Source organism: Nerophis ophidion, linkage group LG18, assembly GCF_033978795.1.
Source record: "Nerophis ophidion isolate RoL-2023_Sa linkage group LG18, RoL_Noph_v1.0, whole genome shotgun sequence".
Classification (NCBI taxonomy): Eukaryota; Metazoa; Chordata; class Actinopteri; order Syngnathiformes; family Syngnathidae; genus Nerophis; species Nerophis ophidion.
In genome coordinates this window covers 44,214,489-44,233,149 of record NC_084628.1, presented here as the reverse complement: position 1 = coordinate 44,233,149, position 18,661 = coordinate 44,214,489, and the positions used below count along the sequence as shown (strand labels likewise).

At 43.4% G+C, this 18,661-nt stretch overlaps 1 protein-coding gene across 8 annotated transcripts in view; it reads left to right on the top strand.

Annotated features, from left to right (window-relative positions):
* cux1b (cut-like homeobox 1b) overlaps positions 1-18,661 on the top strand; it is a 207,058-nt gene that overhangs the window by 65,589 nt on the left and 122,808 nt on the right. For all 8 annotated transcript variants that reach the window (XM_061878198.1, XM_061878193.1, XM_061878192.1 and 5 more), the window contains exon 3: positions 15,066-15,113. In XM_061878198.1, coding sequence (XP_061734182.1) covers positions 15,066-15,113 — 48 coding nt within the window. The remainder of the gene's footprint in view (positions 1-15,065; positions 15,114-18,661) is intronic.

The following is an 18,661-nucleotide window of genomic DNA, read 5'->3' as shown; positions in this document are numbered from 1 at the left end:
AGATGGAGGGGTAGAAAAGTGTCAACTCTCTGCGGAGATGATGGCAGGCCTATTATGGGGAAGACGCGGCGAGGCTTGCAACTATTGACTTTGGTGCCGAGCCCACCCACTTTACAGGAAGATCCTCCGGAGGAAAGTACCTGCGTACAAAAGATGCTAATTCCACTTAACCCTCCACATTCATCCCTAATCTCATTTCCAAATGTTGCCATTGCAGGCAAGAGGGAGTGGTTCCAAACGCAGGCAGATAGCAGCATTTCCAGAATGGTCCGTAGACGCTGATTAGTGTAACAAGGCTGTGATTTAGGAAGGTTCCTCTGGCGTCTGTGTGGCCCCTGGCATCTCCCTGGTATGTGGAGGAGGAATCCCAGCCACAAGATTCATTACGGGGCCTCAGAAGGAATGGGCACTAAAAGACACAGCCTTTAGAGACCTGTTTTTCAACCACCGTGCCGCGGCACACTAGTGTGCCGTGAGTTACTGTCTGGTGTGCCATGGGAGATGATCTAATCTCACCTATTTGGGTTCAAAATATTTCTTGCAAACCAGTAATTATAGTCTGCAAATGATGTGTTGTTGTTGTTGACTGTCGGCAGAGTAGCTGTGTAATACTCTTCCATGTCAGTAGGTGGCAGCCTGTAGCTAATTGCTTTGTAGATGTCGGGAACAACGGTTAAAGTGGATCTAACATAATAGTGTGAGAGTCCAGTCCATAGTGCACCTAACATAATAGTGAGAGTCCAGTCCATAGTGGATCTAACATAATAGTGAGAGTCCAGTCCATAGTGGATCTAACATAATAGTGAGAGTCCAGTCCATAGTGGATCTAACATAATAGTGTGAGAGTCCAGTCCATAGTGGATCTAACATAATAGTGAGAGAGTCCAGTCCATAGTGGATCTAACATAATAGTGTGAGAGTCCAGTCCATAGTGGATCTAACATAATAGTGTGAGAGTCCAGTCCATAGTGGATCTAACATAATAGTGTGAGAGTCCAGTCCATAGTGGATCTAACATAATAGTGAGAGTCCAGTCCATAGTGGATCTAACATAATAGTGAGAGTCCAGTCCATAGTGGATGTAACATAATAGTGAGAGTCCAGTCCATAGTGGAGCCAGCAGGAGACTATCCCGAGCAGAGACAGGTCAGCAGTGCAGAGGTGTCCCGAACTGATGCACAGGCGAGCAGTTCACCTCGGGTCCCAACTCTGGACAGCCAGCACATCATCCTTGGCCACCGGACCTTTGCCCCTCCCCCATCCAATAGAGAGAGGGGGGAAGAGGAGAAAATAAAATAAACGGCAGATCAACTGGTCTAAAAAGGGGGTCTATTTAAAGGCTAGAGCAGGGGTAGGGAACCTATGGCTCTAGAGCCAGATGTGGCTTTTTTGATGACTGCATCTGACTCTCTGATAAATCTGAGCTAACACTGCTTAACACGATAAGTAATGACTAATTCCACTTGTAATCAAAGTGTTAAAAATAACTTTCAAAATATTAAACATGCTCATGCATTTGAATCCATCCATCTTTTTCTACCGCACTTTAGTCATTATTAATTTGTTTAGGGGTTGCCCTCCTGGGGGTTCTTCAGACCACCAAGCACCGACATGAGAGCCTGTTTCAGGGTTAAGATATTTTTTTATTTTTCAATAAGTCTCTCAGTTGCTTTCCAGCAATTGTATTTTTCTCTTTCGTTCTCGCTCGCGCTCTGCCTCCAGCTCCAACCCTGTCTCTCCTCCTGGCTGCTGCTTATAACAGAGCGACAGGTGATTAGATAAAAAGGCCCAGGTGGGCCCTCTACGCACCTGTCGCTGATTTCGAGGCCGGTCCTGGCACACCCCGCTTCGCTGCAGGTCCGCAGGCCACGCCCCTCCACAGTTAGCTTCAGAATATCAATGTTATTACAAAGAATAAAAGACCTATTATACTCCAGTAATGTTGGTCTTACTTAAAAATGCAAGTGTTTAGTTGTGTTGAGTGGGCTAGAGTATACAAATGAGTTTTAAGATGGGACTTAAATGCTTCTACTGAGGTAGCATCCCCAACTCTGGGTCTAACTATGTGTATTATTGTTAACAATAGTGATGATTGGGGGGGGGGGGGGGGGGGCAGCAGTCAGCACAGATCTCAGTCACATCACATCTGACTGCATTAAGCTGAGCGGGAGTCCGCCTCTGATCCATAATTCAGCAAGCAGGAGAGCGGCCCACGTTGACTGTGTCTCGTCTGCTGAGGCGTACTCGCTGTGAACTGCACGATCACACACACACACACACACACACACACACACACACACACACACACACACACACACACACACGGCTGCTTTTGTAACATTTTAAAAGTAGTGCAAAGAAATGCAGTGTGAAAACAAAGTTTTCATAATTCATCAGGACTTGCAGACTGTTGATTCTTGTGTGTGTGTGTGTGTGTGTGTGTGTGTGTGTGTGTGTGTGTGTGTGTGTGTGTGTGTGTGTGTGTGTGTGTGTGTGTGTGTGTGTGTGTGTGTGTGTGTGTGTGTGTGTGTGTGCTTCCTAAGTTGCCTGAATTATTCATCTTGATCTTAATTTTCCTTTTAGTTGGTCAGGGCTCCCTGCCACTGTTATAAAAGACGAGGGTGGGAGTGGTTGTAAAATGCCCCAAAGATTGCTAGCCAGAGGCGTCGGTAGTAAAACAACTTTGTGCGTTCTTTTCCTGCGTGCTTTTTTCTGTGCGTAAACCACGCACAGCCGCACACGTTTATGTTTAGCTGCAGGGCAGACAGACAGCGACTGGGAGTTCCATACTTCCTGGAGGATTCCTCTGGCTGGCTTGTCTGCTGTCTGCCGGCAGCTCACACACCGGCCATCCATCTCCTGCTGCCTCTCTCTCTCTCTCTCCACACACACACACTGGCCGTGTTGTGTGTGTGCGCTTTTATTCCTAGCCTTCTTGAGACATGAAGAAGGAAAAGTAAGAAGTGATGACATAAATCATGGTCCCAATAACATTGCATCTTATAGACAACGTCTCATTAGCACCCCTGCTGGTCAAAACGAGGGTGGTCCCAAAAAGGAGGGATTTTCCACATTGACTGTGTGTCGCTTTTAAAAGTGCTCCCCCTCTGGTCAACATATGAAATAACCAATGTGTGTAAGACATTGAAATGCACATGCTTTGGCCAAAATGTATTTACAAAAATAAATAAATGTGTACATAGAGACATACTGTCAGAGCTTGAATTAAATAATGAAGAGTAAAAATCAATTGCATCCATCCATTGTCTACTGTTTGTCCCATTTGGGGGCGTGGGGGAGCTGCACACATGCGGAATTATAAACAACAATTTCAGAAGAGAAACATTTACTAAAAGCTTACCTTTTTATATTTGCATAGTATGTTTATATATAGGGCTTCACGGTGGCAGAGGGGTTAGTGCGTCTGCCTCACAATACGAAGGTCCTGCAGTCCTTGGTTCAAATCCAGGCTCGGGATCTTTCTGTGTGGAGTTTGCATGTTCTCCCCGTGACTGCGTGGGTTCCCTCCGGGTACTCCAGCTTCCTCCCACCTCCAAAGACATGCACCTGGGGATAGGTTGATTGGCAACACTAAATGGTCCCTAGTGTGTGAATGTTGTCTGTCTATCTGTGTTGGCCTGCGATGAGGTGGCGACTTGTCAAGGGTGTACCCTGCCTTCCGCCCGATTGTAGCTGAGATAGGCGCCAGCGCCCCCCGTGACCCCAAAAGGGAATAAGCGGTAGAAAATGGATGGATGGATGTTTATATTATTAATGTTGTTTTTTAAATATTTTTTTTTAATGTAGAAAGGGTGGTCCTAATGAGGTAGACATTTTTCAGAGGTCTCAAGAAAGTGCGCGTGTGTTTTTATGGTCATAAATCTGCACAGCGGATTATAGGAGTTGACCAAAAGGGTTCAGGGCAGCAAAAAAAAAGTTTTTTCTACTTTAAAAAATAAAAATAATTGTGTTTTTTTACACATGCTTAAGAAAATGACAATAAGGAAATTACATGTGTGCACCATTCAGAAATGTGAAAAGAAAAACATTTACTCAAAGCTTACCTTTTTTATATTTGCATATATGTATATATTATTAATGTTGTTTCTTTTAATAATTGTTATTAATTTAGAAATGGTGTGTGTGTGTGTGCGTGTGTGTGTGTTCGTTCATAAATCTGCTCGGCATATTTTTGGAGTTGACCAAAAGGGTTCAGGGGAGCAAAAAAAAAACATTTTTTTTCTCTTTTTAAAAAAACAAACAAAAAACAATTGTCTTTTTTACACATGCTTAAGAAAATGACAATACAGATCATGACGTGTGTGCACCATTCAGTCCGGGGGGGTTTCTCAATGGATGGTTTTTATGTAGTGTATAAATGACTTCTTGGTCTGGTTCCCCCTTATTCATGTGTGTTTATGTGTCGAGACTCCAGTCGCTACACTTGAAAGTAGCAGTAGAGTGGAAAAACAATTTGACTTGATATGCTTAATCGTGTTTGATGGTAACCATTAAACCATATCCAATTCTATTTACAATCAACAAAGTACAGGACTGTCTCAGGAAATTAGAATATTGTGATAAAGTCCTTTATTTTCTGTAATGCAACTAAAAACATGAAAATGTCATACATTCTGGATTCATTACACATCAACTGAAATATTGCAAGCATTTTGTTATTTTAATGTTGCTGATTATGGCGTACAGCTTAAGAAAACTCAAAAATCCTATCTACAAAAAGTAAAATATTTCCTCAGACCAAGTAAAAAAAAAAGATTTATAACCGCAAAACTAAATCAAACATTTGAAAATGTTAATTAATGCACTCAAATACGGCGTGGCATGGAGGCAATCGGCCTGTGGCATTGCTGAGGTGTTATGGATGCCCAGGATGCTTCAATAGCGGCCTTCAGTTCATTTGTATTCTTGGGTCTGGTGGTTTTCAGCTTCTTCTTCACAAACACCCACAAATTCTCTATGAGGTTCAGGTCAGGGGAGTTGGCAGGCCAATGGAGGACAGTAATGTCATGGTCAGTACACCAGTTACTGCTGGTTTTGGCACTGTGGGCAGGTGCCAGTTCATGCTGGAAAATGAAATCATCATCTCCATAGAGCTTTTCAACAGATTGAAGCATGTACACAGCTGCATTGACTCTGGACTTGAAGAAACACAGTGGACCAAAACCAGCAGCTGACATGGCTCCCCAAACCATTGCTGACTGAGGGAACCTCTGTTGTCTAGAGTTCAGGAGTGGCTTGACCATGGGAATACGGCTATTGAAGCTGTATCTCTTGAAAAGCTCTATGGAGATGATGATTTCATTTTCCAGAGTGATCTGGCACCTGCTCACAGTGCCAAAACCAGCAGTAACTGGTGTACTGACCATGGCATTACTGTCCTCCATAGGCCTGCCAACTCCCCTGACCTGAACCTCATAGAGAATTTGTGGGTTATTGTGAAGAAGAAGCTGAAAGACACCAGTGGCAATAATGCAAATGAGCTGAAGGCCACTATTGAAGCATCCTGGGCATCCATAAAACCTCAGCAATGCCACAGGCCGATCGCCTCCATGCCACGCCGTATTTGAGTGCATTAATTGACATTTTCAAATGTTTGATTTTGTTTTGCTGCTATAAATCTTTTTTGTTTTACTTGGTCTGAGCAAATATTCAAATTTTTTGAGATAGAATTTTTGAGTTTTCTTAAGCTGTATGCCATAATCAGCAATATTAAAATAATAAAAGACTTGCAATATTTCAGTTGATGTGTAATGAATCCAGAATGTATGACATTTTCATGTTTTTAGTTGCATTACAGAAAATAAAGGACTTTATCACAATATTCAAATTTTGTTTTGCTGCTATAAATCTTTTTTGTTTTACTTGGTCTGAGCAAATATTCAAATTTTTTTAGATAGAATTTTTGAGTTTTCTTAAGCTGTATGCCATAATCAGCAATATTAAAATAATAAAAGACTTGCAATATTTCAGTTGATGTGTAATGAATCCAGAATGTATGACATTTTCATGTTTTTAGTTGCATTACAGAAAATAAAGGACTTTATCACAATATTCTAATTTTCCGAGACAGTCCTGTATGTGAAAATAATGTCTACACATCACAAAAAGCCACACAGTCATTCAGCAATTTTAAATATTCCGCTGCGAATGTTTTCCGTAAATTCCATAGAATGAGTTCATTGCACTCTGACCATATTACCAGATCAGTGATACTGGAAATATGCAGAAAGTAGAGAGATATGTCTGTCATTCACAATCCCTATATAAGACATCAACACGTTTTTCTTTGTTTATGCATTCTACGTCATAAATAAATAAGTTTTCTAACAATGGAGTCAATGAGGGCTCTCTATTCCGCCCACAAAACCCTCTAAATAACAATCCAAAACCCGCCAACAATACTCTATACCAGGGGTAGGGAACCTATGGCTCTAGAGCCAGATGTGGCTCTTTTGATGACTGCATCTGGCTCTCAGATAAATCTGAGCTGACATTACTTAACACGATAAATAATGAATAATTCCACTTGTAATCACAGTGTTAAAAATAATGTTCAAAATATAAAACATCATCGTGCATTTTTAAGCCATCCATCCGTTTCTACCGCACCTGTTCAAGAAGTTGCGTTAATGATAAGAAGTTATTTATTTATTATTGGTTAGTGTGGGGCTTGCCCTTCTGGGGGTTCTTCAGACCACTGAGCACCGACATAAGAGGCTATTTCAGGCTTACAATATTGTTTTATTTTTCAATAAGTCTCTCAGTTGCTTTCCAGCAATTGTATTGTTCTCTCTCGTTTTCGCTCGCGCTCTGGCTCCAGCCCCAACCCCAACCCCGTCTCTCCTCCTGGCTGCTGCTTATAACAGAGTGACAGGTGATTAGATAACAAGGCCCAGGTGGGCCGTCTACGCACCTGTCGCTGATTTAGAGGCCGGTCCTGGCACACCCCAGTTCACTGCAGGCCCTCAGGCCACGCCCCCTCCACAGTTAGCTTTGGAATGACAATGTTATTACAAAGAATAAGAGACTTATTATACTCTAGAAATGTTGGTCTTACTTAAAAATGCATGCGTTTAGTGGTGTTCAGTGTTAAAAAAAATATTATATGGCTCTTACGGAAATACATTTTAAAATATTTGGCTTTTTGCCTCTCTTAGCCAAAAAGGTTCCCGACCCCTGCTCTATCATGACCCTATTACCAAATATTAGCAATGTTATTATAAGAGCAAACATACACAAACTATTTATTAGCTGCGGATTGATAACACACAGCTCAGTAGTCCTTTGCTATTTAACATATTTTTCGGATTATAAATCGCTCCAGAGTATAAATCGCACCGGCCGAAAATGCATATTAAAGAAGGAAAAAAACATATATACGTCGCACTGGAGTATACTGTAAGTCGCATTTTTTGTGGCACCATTTTTGTTCAGCCCTTCTCAGTTTTAATAAGTTACCGCCAGCGATGAAACGATCCATTTTAATAGCTCCGGCAGTAGCGGATAGCATGTAGCAGTTAGCATATCATGACCCACAATGCACTTGTGCCATGACCCGCCCCCGCCAAATTCTTATTGGTTGACGTTTGTGTGACGATTGCTGACATTTTCTTCGTCTCTTCCGCGAATGAGATAAATAATATTATTTGATATTTTACGGTAATGTGTTAATAATTTCACACATAAGTCGCTCCGGAGTACATGTCGCACCCCCAGCCAAACTATGAAAAAAAAACTGTGACTTATAGTCCAAAAAATACGGTGGTTATTTATTTAAAAATGATTCCAGATTATAAATTATGCCTCTCATCTGGATATTAGAAGGATTAGGTCAAAAATGTAGACATTGTTCATCTGTAACATTCAATTTGCACTCTGAGATGGAGACAAACGCACACAAACAAAGACCGTGTCTGCAGGGAGACTTTTCCTTGTTAACCCTTCGTGTGCATCATGATTAATGCTTCATCTAAACGGGAAGATATAAACATCCTATCAGTCATCATCAAAGTAAGAGCAGACATTGTACAGTAAGATCACTTGCTAAGTGTTTCACTAAAGCTGGATCTGTTTAGCAGAGCTTCTAAAACTTGGAGATCCTCTTTATATTCAGGATAAACAATATAAGTTTAATGGATAATAATTTTTCCTAGAGTATTTGTTTGCTCTCACAGAGTCTGCATGATTTGCATTGTTGTTGGGAATAAAGGATCTGTGGTCTCTACTTCTACGTTACGTGATGATGTGACTCACTAGTTCATTATCTCCCGTGGAAATTAATCCCCTTTAAGCGACATAGAAACATGGCTTCAGCAGAAGTTTATTTGAACAAAGGTGGTATTTATGCCAGCAGTACTAGACCGGATTGCGTTGCTTTACACCAGGGGTAGGGAACCTATGGCTCGGGAGCCAGATGTGGCTCTTTTGATGACTGCATCTGGCTCTCAGGTAAATTTGAGCTGACTCTGCTTAACACAATAAATAACGAATAATTCCACTTGTAATCAGTGTTAAAAATGACGTTCAAAATATAAAACATCATCTTGCATTTTCAATCCATCCATCCGTTTTCTACCGGACCTGTTCAAGAAGTTGCGTTGATGGTAAGAAGTTATTTATTTATTATTGGTTAGTGTGGGGCTTGCCCTCCTGGGGGTTCTTCAGACCACCAAGCACCGACACGAGAGCCTGTTTCAGGGTTACAGTATTGTTTAATTTTTCAATAAGTCTCTCAGTTGCTTTCCAGCAATTGTCTTTTTCTCTTTCGTTCTGGCTCGCGCTCTGGCTCCAGCACCAACCCCTTCTCGCCTCCTGGCTGCTGCTTATAACATAGCGACAGGTGATTAGATAACAAGGCCCAGGTGGGCCGTCTACGCACCTGTCGCTGATTTCGAGGCTGGTCCTGGCAACACCCCGCTTCGCTGCAGGCCCACAGGCCACGCCCCCTCCACAGTTAGCTTCAGAATAACAATGTTATTACAAAGAATAACAGACTTATTATACTCTAAAAATGTTAGTCTTACTTATAAAGGCACGGGTTTAGTTGTGTTCAGGGTTAAAAAAAATATTTTACGGCTCTTACGGAAATACATTTTAAAATATTTGGCTTCTTGGCTCTCTCAGCCAAAAAGGTTCCCGACCCCTGCTTTATACAAACATTTCTATGATATGTTTCAAGGTAAAACCTTTAAAACCAACTGAAAGGACAGAAGACTCATAAAAGGGAAATGAGGATATACTGTATTGCAAATTGGAGAACAAGCACTCCTGTGGTGTGTGTGTGTGTGTGTGTGTGTGTGTGTTAAGGTAGGAGTTTGAAGGCTATTATCCCCAGCAGGGGAATATTGAATGGGTCCAGACAAACAGCCACGGCGACCCCGATGAGATAACAATGGCGAGGGGTCGCTGAGGTCATGACCGGTCCTTGGCTTGTCTGGACTGACCTGGTATTTGACCAGACGCTGGTCCCCGGGTCAGGTTGGGATACTCTGTTAGCTCAGTTAGGCGGGTATTTCTGCAAAGGCGCAGAGTCTCTCTTGAGGTGCAAATCAACTTTTGCCCCACTTCACATCTTCATTAGGCACTTTTTTTAGTTAGTTGTATGTCTTTTTTTGTGTGTGTACTCGCCGACTGTGCAAATCAAATGTTCCTGTACAAAATGTCCTATGCTACTGCGCTTTTTACCATGCGCTCCAATTGAGTCTGTCAGGATGGAGGCTGAGCTAACAGCATGGTGATTTGCATGTTCCCCTGATACATACTCCACTGGCCATCTAATCGGAAAGCGCTGACTCGCACTGGGAAGTCATGCAATGGGACTTGCGGGATGGAAAGAGCTTCCTGTACTGTTTAAAAAAAAAAAGAGAGGGAGAGTTTGCACAGACAATTTGCATGAACTGTAGTGGGAGATTGTGGCTGACTTTAGCGCCTCTCACGCACTCGTGGTGCCTCTGGGTGGCCCAGGTGGTGCTGCACCTGCTCTTATGAGAAGCCCAGTCCACCAGGGCACCCCAGGGTGCAAACCTGGCCTCATGCTCATCACTCGCACACGCACCACTCATTTCCTACTGGCAGTGACCGGGGTGTTTTTCTTTGGACTCATTTCATGACAGGAACCGCCAAACATTGAACATTATCCCTTCTGGAACACGGGAAATGATAACAAAATAGTGCATTATTTCATTGCAATTTGTCCGTGTTCTGCTACCGTATTCCCGTGAATTGCCGGCGCTTACCAAAGGCATGCGGTAAATTTAGGCCTGCGCTTATAAATTTGAGTGTGATGTAAGGATAACATCATGAAAAGCACATTTAATTAAAAAAACCTTATTATGGTCTTACCTTTACTTATAAATGAAGTCCATGCGCAGCTTCTTCTGATCAAAAGCATCGATAACTTGTTTATAGAAGTCTTCCTTATCTTTCTTCAGTTTTAAAAGTCTCTCTGTCTTGATGGAGATCTTCCTTTATTACCTCCTGCTTCCATTGAAAGTCCAGTTTAGAAAATTGTTTTATTTTGGGACGGCGTGGCGCAGTGGCAGAGTGGCCGTGCGCAACCCGAGGGTCCCTGGTTCAATCCCCACCTAGTACCAACCTCGTCACGTCTGTTGTGTCCTGAGCAAGACACTTCACCCTTGCTCCTGATGGGTGCTGGTTGGGGCCTTGCATGGCAGCTCCCTCCATCAGTGTGTGAATGTGTGTGTGAATGGGTGAATGTGGAAGTAGTGTCAAAGCGCTTTGAGCACCTTGAAGGTAGAAAAGCGCTATACAAGTACAACCCATTTATTCATTTATTTATTTTAGATATGTAATCCTCCATGTTAAAAGTGCAAGCGAGAGGAAAAAATAAATGATCGCTGCTCACTCTTGCTGCTTGTTGTCACTTCTTCTGCAGCCGAGTAGTCGCAAGAAGGATCACTAGCGCCCTCTACCACCAGGAGGCGGGAGTCATTTAATGACTCATATTTGACACACGCAGCTACGGTATATTAATAAAACTTAGCTGCTTACTGTTCTTTTTAGCATATTCAATAGTTTGGTCCCTTAAATCCTACTGAATAGCTCTTAATCTTCTTCCCTTTATGCGATTTCAAATGATTGAAATCAGCCTCCTCCACTTTGAAAATGATGACAGGTGAAGTGTCACTCGTGACGTGACGAGTTTGACCCAGTGGAAATTCTAGGCATATTCTAATTATTTGGCGAAACGAGTTTTACCCGGCGGAAATTCTAGACAAGCGCTAATAAAAATATTATTTTGCGAAATGAGTTTGACCCGGCAGGCACATACTATACACCCGGCTGCAATTCAAGGAAATACGGTAATCCATCCATCCATTTTCTACCGCTTATTCCCTTTCGGGGTCGCGGGGGGCGCTGGCGCCTATCTCAGCTACAATCGGGCGGAAGGCGGGGTACACCCTGGACAAGTCGCCACCTCATCGCAGGGCCAACACAGATAGACAGACAACATTCACACACTAGGGACCATTTAGTGTTGCCAATCAACCTATCCCCAGGTGCATGTCTTTGGAATTTCCATCCATCCATCCATCTTCTGCCGCTTATCCGAGGTCGGGTTGCGGGGGCAGCAGCCTAAGGAGGGAAGCCCAGACTTCCCTCTCCCCAGCCACTTGGTCCAGCTCTTCCCGGGGGATCCCAAGGCGTTCCCAGGCCAGCCGGGAGACATAGTCTTCCCAACATGTCCTGGGTCTTCCAAGTGGCCCCCTACCGGTTGGATGTACCCTAACCACCTTCGGGTGACATCCTGACTTCATATGGCTCATCTCCATGTGGAGGAGCAGACGCTTTACTTTGAGCTCCCTTTGGATGACAGAGCTTCTCACCCTATCTCTAAGGAGGAAACTCATTTGGGCCGCTTGTACCCGTGATCTTGTCCTTTCGGTCATGACCCAAAGGTCATGACCATAGGTGAGGATGGGAACGTAGATCGACCGATAAATTGAGAGCTTTGCCTTCCGGCTCAGCTCCTTCTTCACCACAACGGATCGATGCAGCGTCCGCATTACTGAAGACGTCGCACCGATCCGCATGTCCATCCCACCATCCACTCTTCCCTCACTCGTGAACAAGACTCCTAGGTACTTGAACTCCTCCACTTGAGGCAGGGTCTCCTCCCCAACCCGGAGATGGCATTCCACCCTTTTCCGGGCGAGAACCATGGACTCGGACTCGGACTTGTTTGAGGCTGTGGACAGGTGTCTTTTATACAGATAAGGAGTTCAAACAGGTGCCATTAATACAGGTAACGAGTGGAGGACAGAAGAGCTTCTTAAAGAAGAATTTACAGGTCTGTGAGAACCAGAGATCTTCCTTGTTTGAAGTGACCAAAAACTTATTTTCCACCATAATTTACAAATACATTCTTTAAAATTCCTAGAATGTGAATTCCTGGATTTTTTATTTCACATTCTGTCTCTCACAGTTGAAGTGTACCTGGGATGAAAATTACAGACCTCTGTCATCATTTTAAGTGGGAGAACTTGCACAATCGCTGGCTGACTAAATACTTTTGTGCCCCACTGTAGTTGATGTAGACGCCCATATCGGCTGTGCAGATTTACTTTACAAAAGAGAAGTGTAGGATACTTCTCTTGTTGCCTTATTTGTATTTGACTTTATTAAATGTATTTATACTATCATTTGGTGCTAAACGACGGCACAGGGGTTAGTGCGTCTGCCTCACAATACCAAGGTCCTGAGTAGTCCTGAGTTCAATCCCGGGCTCGGGATCTTTCTGCGTGGAGTTTGCATGTTCTCCCCATGACTGCGTGGGTTCCCATCCGGGTACTCCGGCTTCCTCCCACCTCCAAAGACATGCACCTGGGGATAGGCCCCTCCCACCTCCAAAGACATGCACCTGGGGATAGGCCCCCTCCCACCTCCAAAGACATGCACCTGGGGATAGGCCCCTCCCACCTCCAAAGACATGCACCTGGGGATAGGTTGATTGGCAACACTAAATTGGCCCTAGTGTGTGAATGTTGTCTGTCTATCTGTGTTGGCACTCCGATAAGGTGGCGACTTGTCCAGGGTGTATCCCGCCTTCCGCCCGATTGTTGCTGAGATAGGCACCAGCCACCCCAAAGGGAATAAGTGGTAGAAAATGGATGGATTGGTGCTCAACTAAAGTCTCAACAAGCTTCTACGCTTCGTACTGCCTCTGTTTGTTTTTGTTTTGTCTTTACGGAATACATTTTGAGATATATATCGTATAGTGAATTGTGAAGTGAATTATATTTATATAGCGCTTTTCTCAAGTGACTCAAAGCGCTTTACATAGTGGAACCCAATATCTAAGTTACATTTAAAGCAGTGTGGGTGGCACTGGGAGCAGGTGTGTAAAGTGTCTTGCCCAAGGACACAACGGCAGTGACTAAGATGGCTGAAGCGGGAATCGAACCTGCAACCCTCAAGTTGCTGGCACGGCCACTCTACCAACCGAGCTATACCGCCCTAACCAAAAATTGTAGACTTCTTCACGCGACGAAGTCGGCCTACTTCACCGCAGTCTGTAGTCTATAGCCCCCCCGGGCATGAGATGGAGACTGATGGTGGCGACAGGTCCTTACATCCACCTGGGCGACGCCCCCTTCTGGAGAGACACCACCTTAACTAACAAATATTCTGGGGGAAACAATGACATATATCCTCAAAGTTGTATTATCATTAGACCAATGTTCCATGGCTCATGGCTAATTAGTTGTTGAGTGCCCTTGCAAAGATGTTTTGCTCTCTGGCAGAAACAACCTTGATCCAGTGTTACAGGCATGGACTTATTATGTAGCTGTATATCACATTTTACTTTGAATGGGCCGAGCCTACTTTCATTTACAGTGTGAGAACTCTCAAGTTAGTCCAACTTATTGGGTGAAAATTGGAGGTTGAACATCAGGAGGTGTTTGTGTCAGACCAACAATAGCACAGTAGGGTGTCACCCTTTGCTTTGCAGCGTTCGGGAGTAGACGCATTTATTTAGAAAAACAAAACCGTAGACAACCTAATGACATAAGAGAGGCAAATTTTCATAACATAATTAGTTCAGGAGCAAACTGTCCGGTTTGGACGCAGCCGCCCAGTTAATGGGTAGTTACTGTTCTGTTCATGTTTATTAATAACCCAGTTTATTTGGACTGAGCAGGCCTTCTGCAACTTTGCAATAAATACCCTATTTTTCAGATTATAAATCGCTCCGGAGTATAAATCGCACCAGCTGTAAATGCATAATAAAGAAGGAAAAAAACATATATAAGTCGCATTTTGGGGGGAAATGTATTTGATAAAATCCAACAGCAAGAATAGACATTTGAAAGGCAATTTAAAGTAAATAAAGAATAGTGAAGAACAGGCTGAATAAGTGTAGGTTATATGAGGCATAAATAAGCAACTGCTATGTTAACCTAACATATTATGGTAAGAGTCATTCAAATAACTATAACATATAGAACATGCTACACCTTTACCAAACTATCTCTCACTCCTAATCCATAAATCCCATGAAATCTTCTTCCTGGATGTGGCTTCTAAACAACTCTGCCAACTCCAAAGGTATGCGCCGCTTCCTCTTGTCCTTTTCTGCTGCATATTTCACTACATCCAGCTTGTAATCTGCAGCACATCATTTCCTTTTCAACGCCAATTTTGTTCAGCCCTTATCACTTTTTATAAATTACCGCCAACGATGAAATGATCCATTTTAATAGCTACGGCAGTAGCATATAGCAGTTAGCATTCCATGACCCTCCCCCGCCCAATTCTTATTGGTTGACGTGTGTGTGACGATTGCTGACATTTTCTTCGTCTCTTCCGCGAATGAGATAAATAATATTATTTGATATTTTACAGTAATGTGTTAATAATTTCACACATAAGTCGCTCTGGAGTATAAATCCGAAAAAAAAACAAAACTGCGATTTATAATCCAAAAAATACAGTAATTCAATTTGCCGCCTTCTGGTAGACGTAGTAGTTCTCACTCGATAAAAGAACAACTATCAAGCCTTCCTACTTTCTTTGTGTTTCAGGACTTCCGCAAACAAGTTGCTCCTTTGCTGAAGAGCTTCCAAGGAGAGGTGAGTGACCTTTTTTGATGTGACCCTGATAAACGGGCAGTCCCAACACGCCTTTCATAAATGCCACTTTGACTTCCTTTTTGTCTTCCCCCGCTCTCCTCTTTTCCTCTCACCACTATCTTATTTTACCCTCCTACCTTTTTTCCCCCTCCTCTCCACTCTGCTCCTCACTTGATTTTTCTCTCCTATTCATGAAGTCCTCTCGCCTGAGGGTGTGTTTAAATTGCATCCTGGAAGTAGAAAAAAAACTGCATCACAAAACCCTTGGCTTTATTTAGCCAGTCACAACTCACCAAAAGCTATTTCCTCCGAGTCTGTTTTTTTTCTTCCTGTTTTTGGTGTGTCGATCGGTCAAATCTGTTCATAATGACACATTTATGTGTTTATAAAAATCTACGGTATGTACAAACCCCGTTTGTCCATACCAGTTGGGAAATTGTGTTGGATGTAAAAATAAACAGAATACAATGATTTGCAAATCATTTTCAAGCCATATTCAGTTGAATATGCTACAAAGACAACATATTTGATGTTCAAACTCATAAAACATTTTTTTTTGTGCAAATAATCATTAACTCTAGAATTTGAAGCCAGCAACACGTGACAAAGAAGTTGGGAAAGGTGGCAATAAATACTGATAAAGTTGAGGAATGCTCATCAAACACTTATTTGGAACATCCCACAGGTGTGCAGGCTAATTGGGAACAGGTGGGTGCCATGATTGGCTATAAAAACAGCTTCCATTAAATGCTAAGTAATTCACAAACAAAGATGGGGCGAGGTACACCCCTTTGTCCACAACTGCGTGAGCAAATAGTCAAACAGTTTAAGAACAACCTTTCTCAAAGTGCAATTGCAAGAAATTTAGGGATTTCAACATCTACGCTCCATAATATCATCAAAAGGTTCAGAGAATCTGGAGAAATCACTCCACGTAAGCAGCATGGCCGGAAACCAACATTGAATGACCGTGACCTTCCATCCCTCAGACGGCACTGTATCAAAAACCCACATCATTCTCTAAAGGATATCACCACATGGGCTCAGGAACACTTCAGAAAACCACCGTCACCAAATACAGTTGGTCGCTATATCTGTAAGTGCAAGTTAAAGCTCTACTATGCAAAGCAAAAGCCATTTATCAACAACATCCAGAAACGCCGCCGGCTTCTCTGGGCCCGAGATCACCTAAGATGGACTGATGCAAAGTGGAAGAGTGTTCTGTGGTCTGACGAGTCCACATTTCAAATTTTTGGGGGAAATATTCGACATTGTGTCATGCGGACCAAAGGGGAAGCAAACCATCCAGACTGTTATTGAAGCAAAGTTGAAAAGCCAGCATGTGTGATGGTATGGGGGTGTATTAGTGCCCAAGGCATGGGTAACTTACACATCTGTGAAGGCACCATTAATGCTGAAAGGTACATACAGGTTTTGGAACAACATATGCTGCCATCTAAGCGCCGTCTTTTTCATGGACGCCCCTGCTTATTTCAGCAAGACAATGCCAAGCCACATTCAGCATGTGTTACAACAACATGGCTTCGTAAAAAAAGAGTGCGGGTACTCTCCTGGCCCGCCTGCAGTCCAGACCTGTCTCCCATTGAAAATGTGTGGTGCATCATGAAGCGTAAAATAGGACAGCGGAGACCCCGGACTGTTGAAGGACTGAAGCTCTACATAAAACAAGAATGGGAAAGAATCCACTTTCAAAGCTTCAACAATTAGTTTCCTCAGTTCCCAAACGTTTATTGAGTGTTGTTAAAAGAAAAGGTGATGTAACACAGTGGTGAACATGCCCTTTCCCAACTACTTTGACACGTGTTGTACCCATGAATTTCTAAGTTAATTATTATTTGCAAAAAAAAAAAGTTAATGAGTTTGAACATCAAATATGTTGTCTTTGTAGCATATTCAACTGAATATGGGTTGAAAAGGATTTGCAAATCATTGTATTCTGTTTATATTTACATCTAACACAATTTCCCAACTCATATGGAAACGGGGTCTGTATAAATATCTACGTTACGTACATTGACCCACAACTGGTGACTTTGTGTTGATGTGCTTACAGCACACTCCATCACTTTGGCCTATTTCCATGCAGACTCCTCCTCTCTGGCAGCCATGCATCTCCAGTTCCCTCTCATATGTTAGAGAGGGGAAGAGTGGAAGCGGCTGTTTTGGACTGGGGCGTTATTTGGGGCTGGAGTGGGTGGACATTCTCTTCTCCCAGCGCGCACACACACACACACACACGCACACACACTGTACACACAAGGCAAATCATGCCAATAGATAGTGACAGGTCCTCTGTGCTACTGGCCACGGAATATTACAGTTTAACACGGGCTTACTTTCCATATTCTTGTGTTTGGGCGGCAACCACAGCCAGCGGTTATGTGGGGGGTGAAAAAACAACAACAACAAAAAGCGCTGTAATTTAAAGTGGCTCCACCGTGTTCTGCTTATTATCCGCACGCTATTTGGAGCAAAGAAAGTGCAGCAATGTAATTGGGGTTTTGTCAGCTGTTCTCCCCGCTCTCATGTCGACACACCTCGGCGGCGGCGTGCACAGCCCCGCAGAATCAGGCGCATAGTGGGTGGTCAGCCAAGCGAGAAGACATTATCTGGTGATTATTGAGATAATACTGCACAACAGCGCCAGTCGCAGAGGAGCCCATCAATCAGTGGACTATTCTGCCGGCTGGCGTGCCGCGACACGAGAGTGCGTCGTTTTTACGCCGACTTTATTTGCCTACATCCTCAAAAAACCTTTGATGGAGGACAAAACAGTGCCATGTCTTTGTAGCTTAAGCAAATTACTCAACCGTCTGGAATGTCTCCCCAGCGAATCTCTCGTGACTTCTTGGCGCTCGCCGCCATTGAAAAGTGGCTGCATTTAGGTTGTAATTATTACCAATAAAGTGCAGTGTTCCCACAAAGCCTGAGTTGGGTAAATGGCTGTTTTGCCAGTGTGTGTATGTTGCATGCTTAGTGTTCCTTGTTGGTCCATCGATCAGATAAGCTTTTCCATTATCCAAGGCTTCTGTCTGTGCTTCCCCTTATCAGACTCCGCCGGGGCCACACGCACGCACAGCAACCAAGCACTCAGGTGGGCTTGATGCCCTTCACACAGTATGGGTTAGATATGGGAGGTGAGTGATGGTGGTCCAAGGGCGCTGACGTATGTGCGGATGTGTTTTGTGTGCACGGGATGTGTCAGGAATCCCTTTTTTTTGCAATTGCTAGCAGTTCTCCTGATTCTAGTGAGCTATGGTTTGTGTCACTTCATTTGTTTGGAGTGTGTGTGTGCGGGGGAGGTGGTGGTGTTGGTGGTGGTGGTGCTGGAGGATGTGAAAGCAGATGTGATTGGGACCGGTGGAGCACACTGCTATGTTGGGAACCGCAAGAGTTGTGTTTGCAAATCCTGGGTGGTCGTCTAATGGCTCTGGTCCTGCAGTTAACCTGCCTCTAACTGTAGGGTGTGTCCTACATTAAAGGTCTATTTCCTGCCTCCCATGTTGGGCTATATAAAGCTGCCGTAC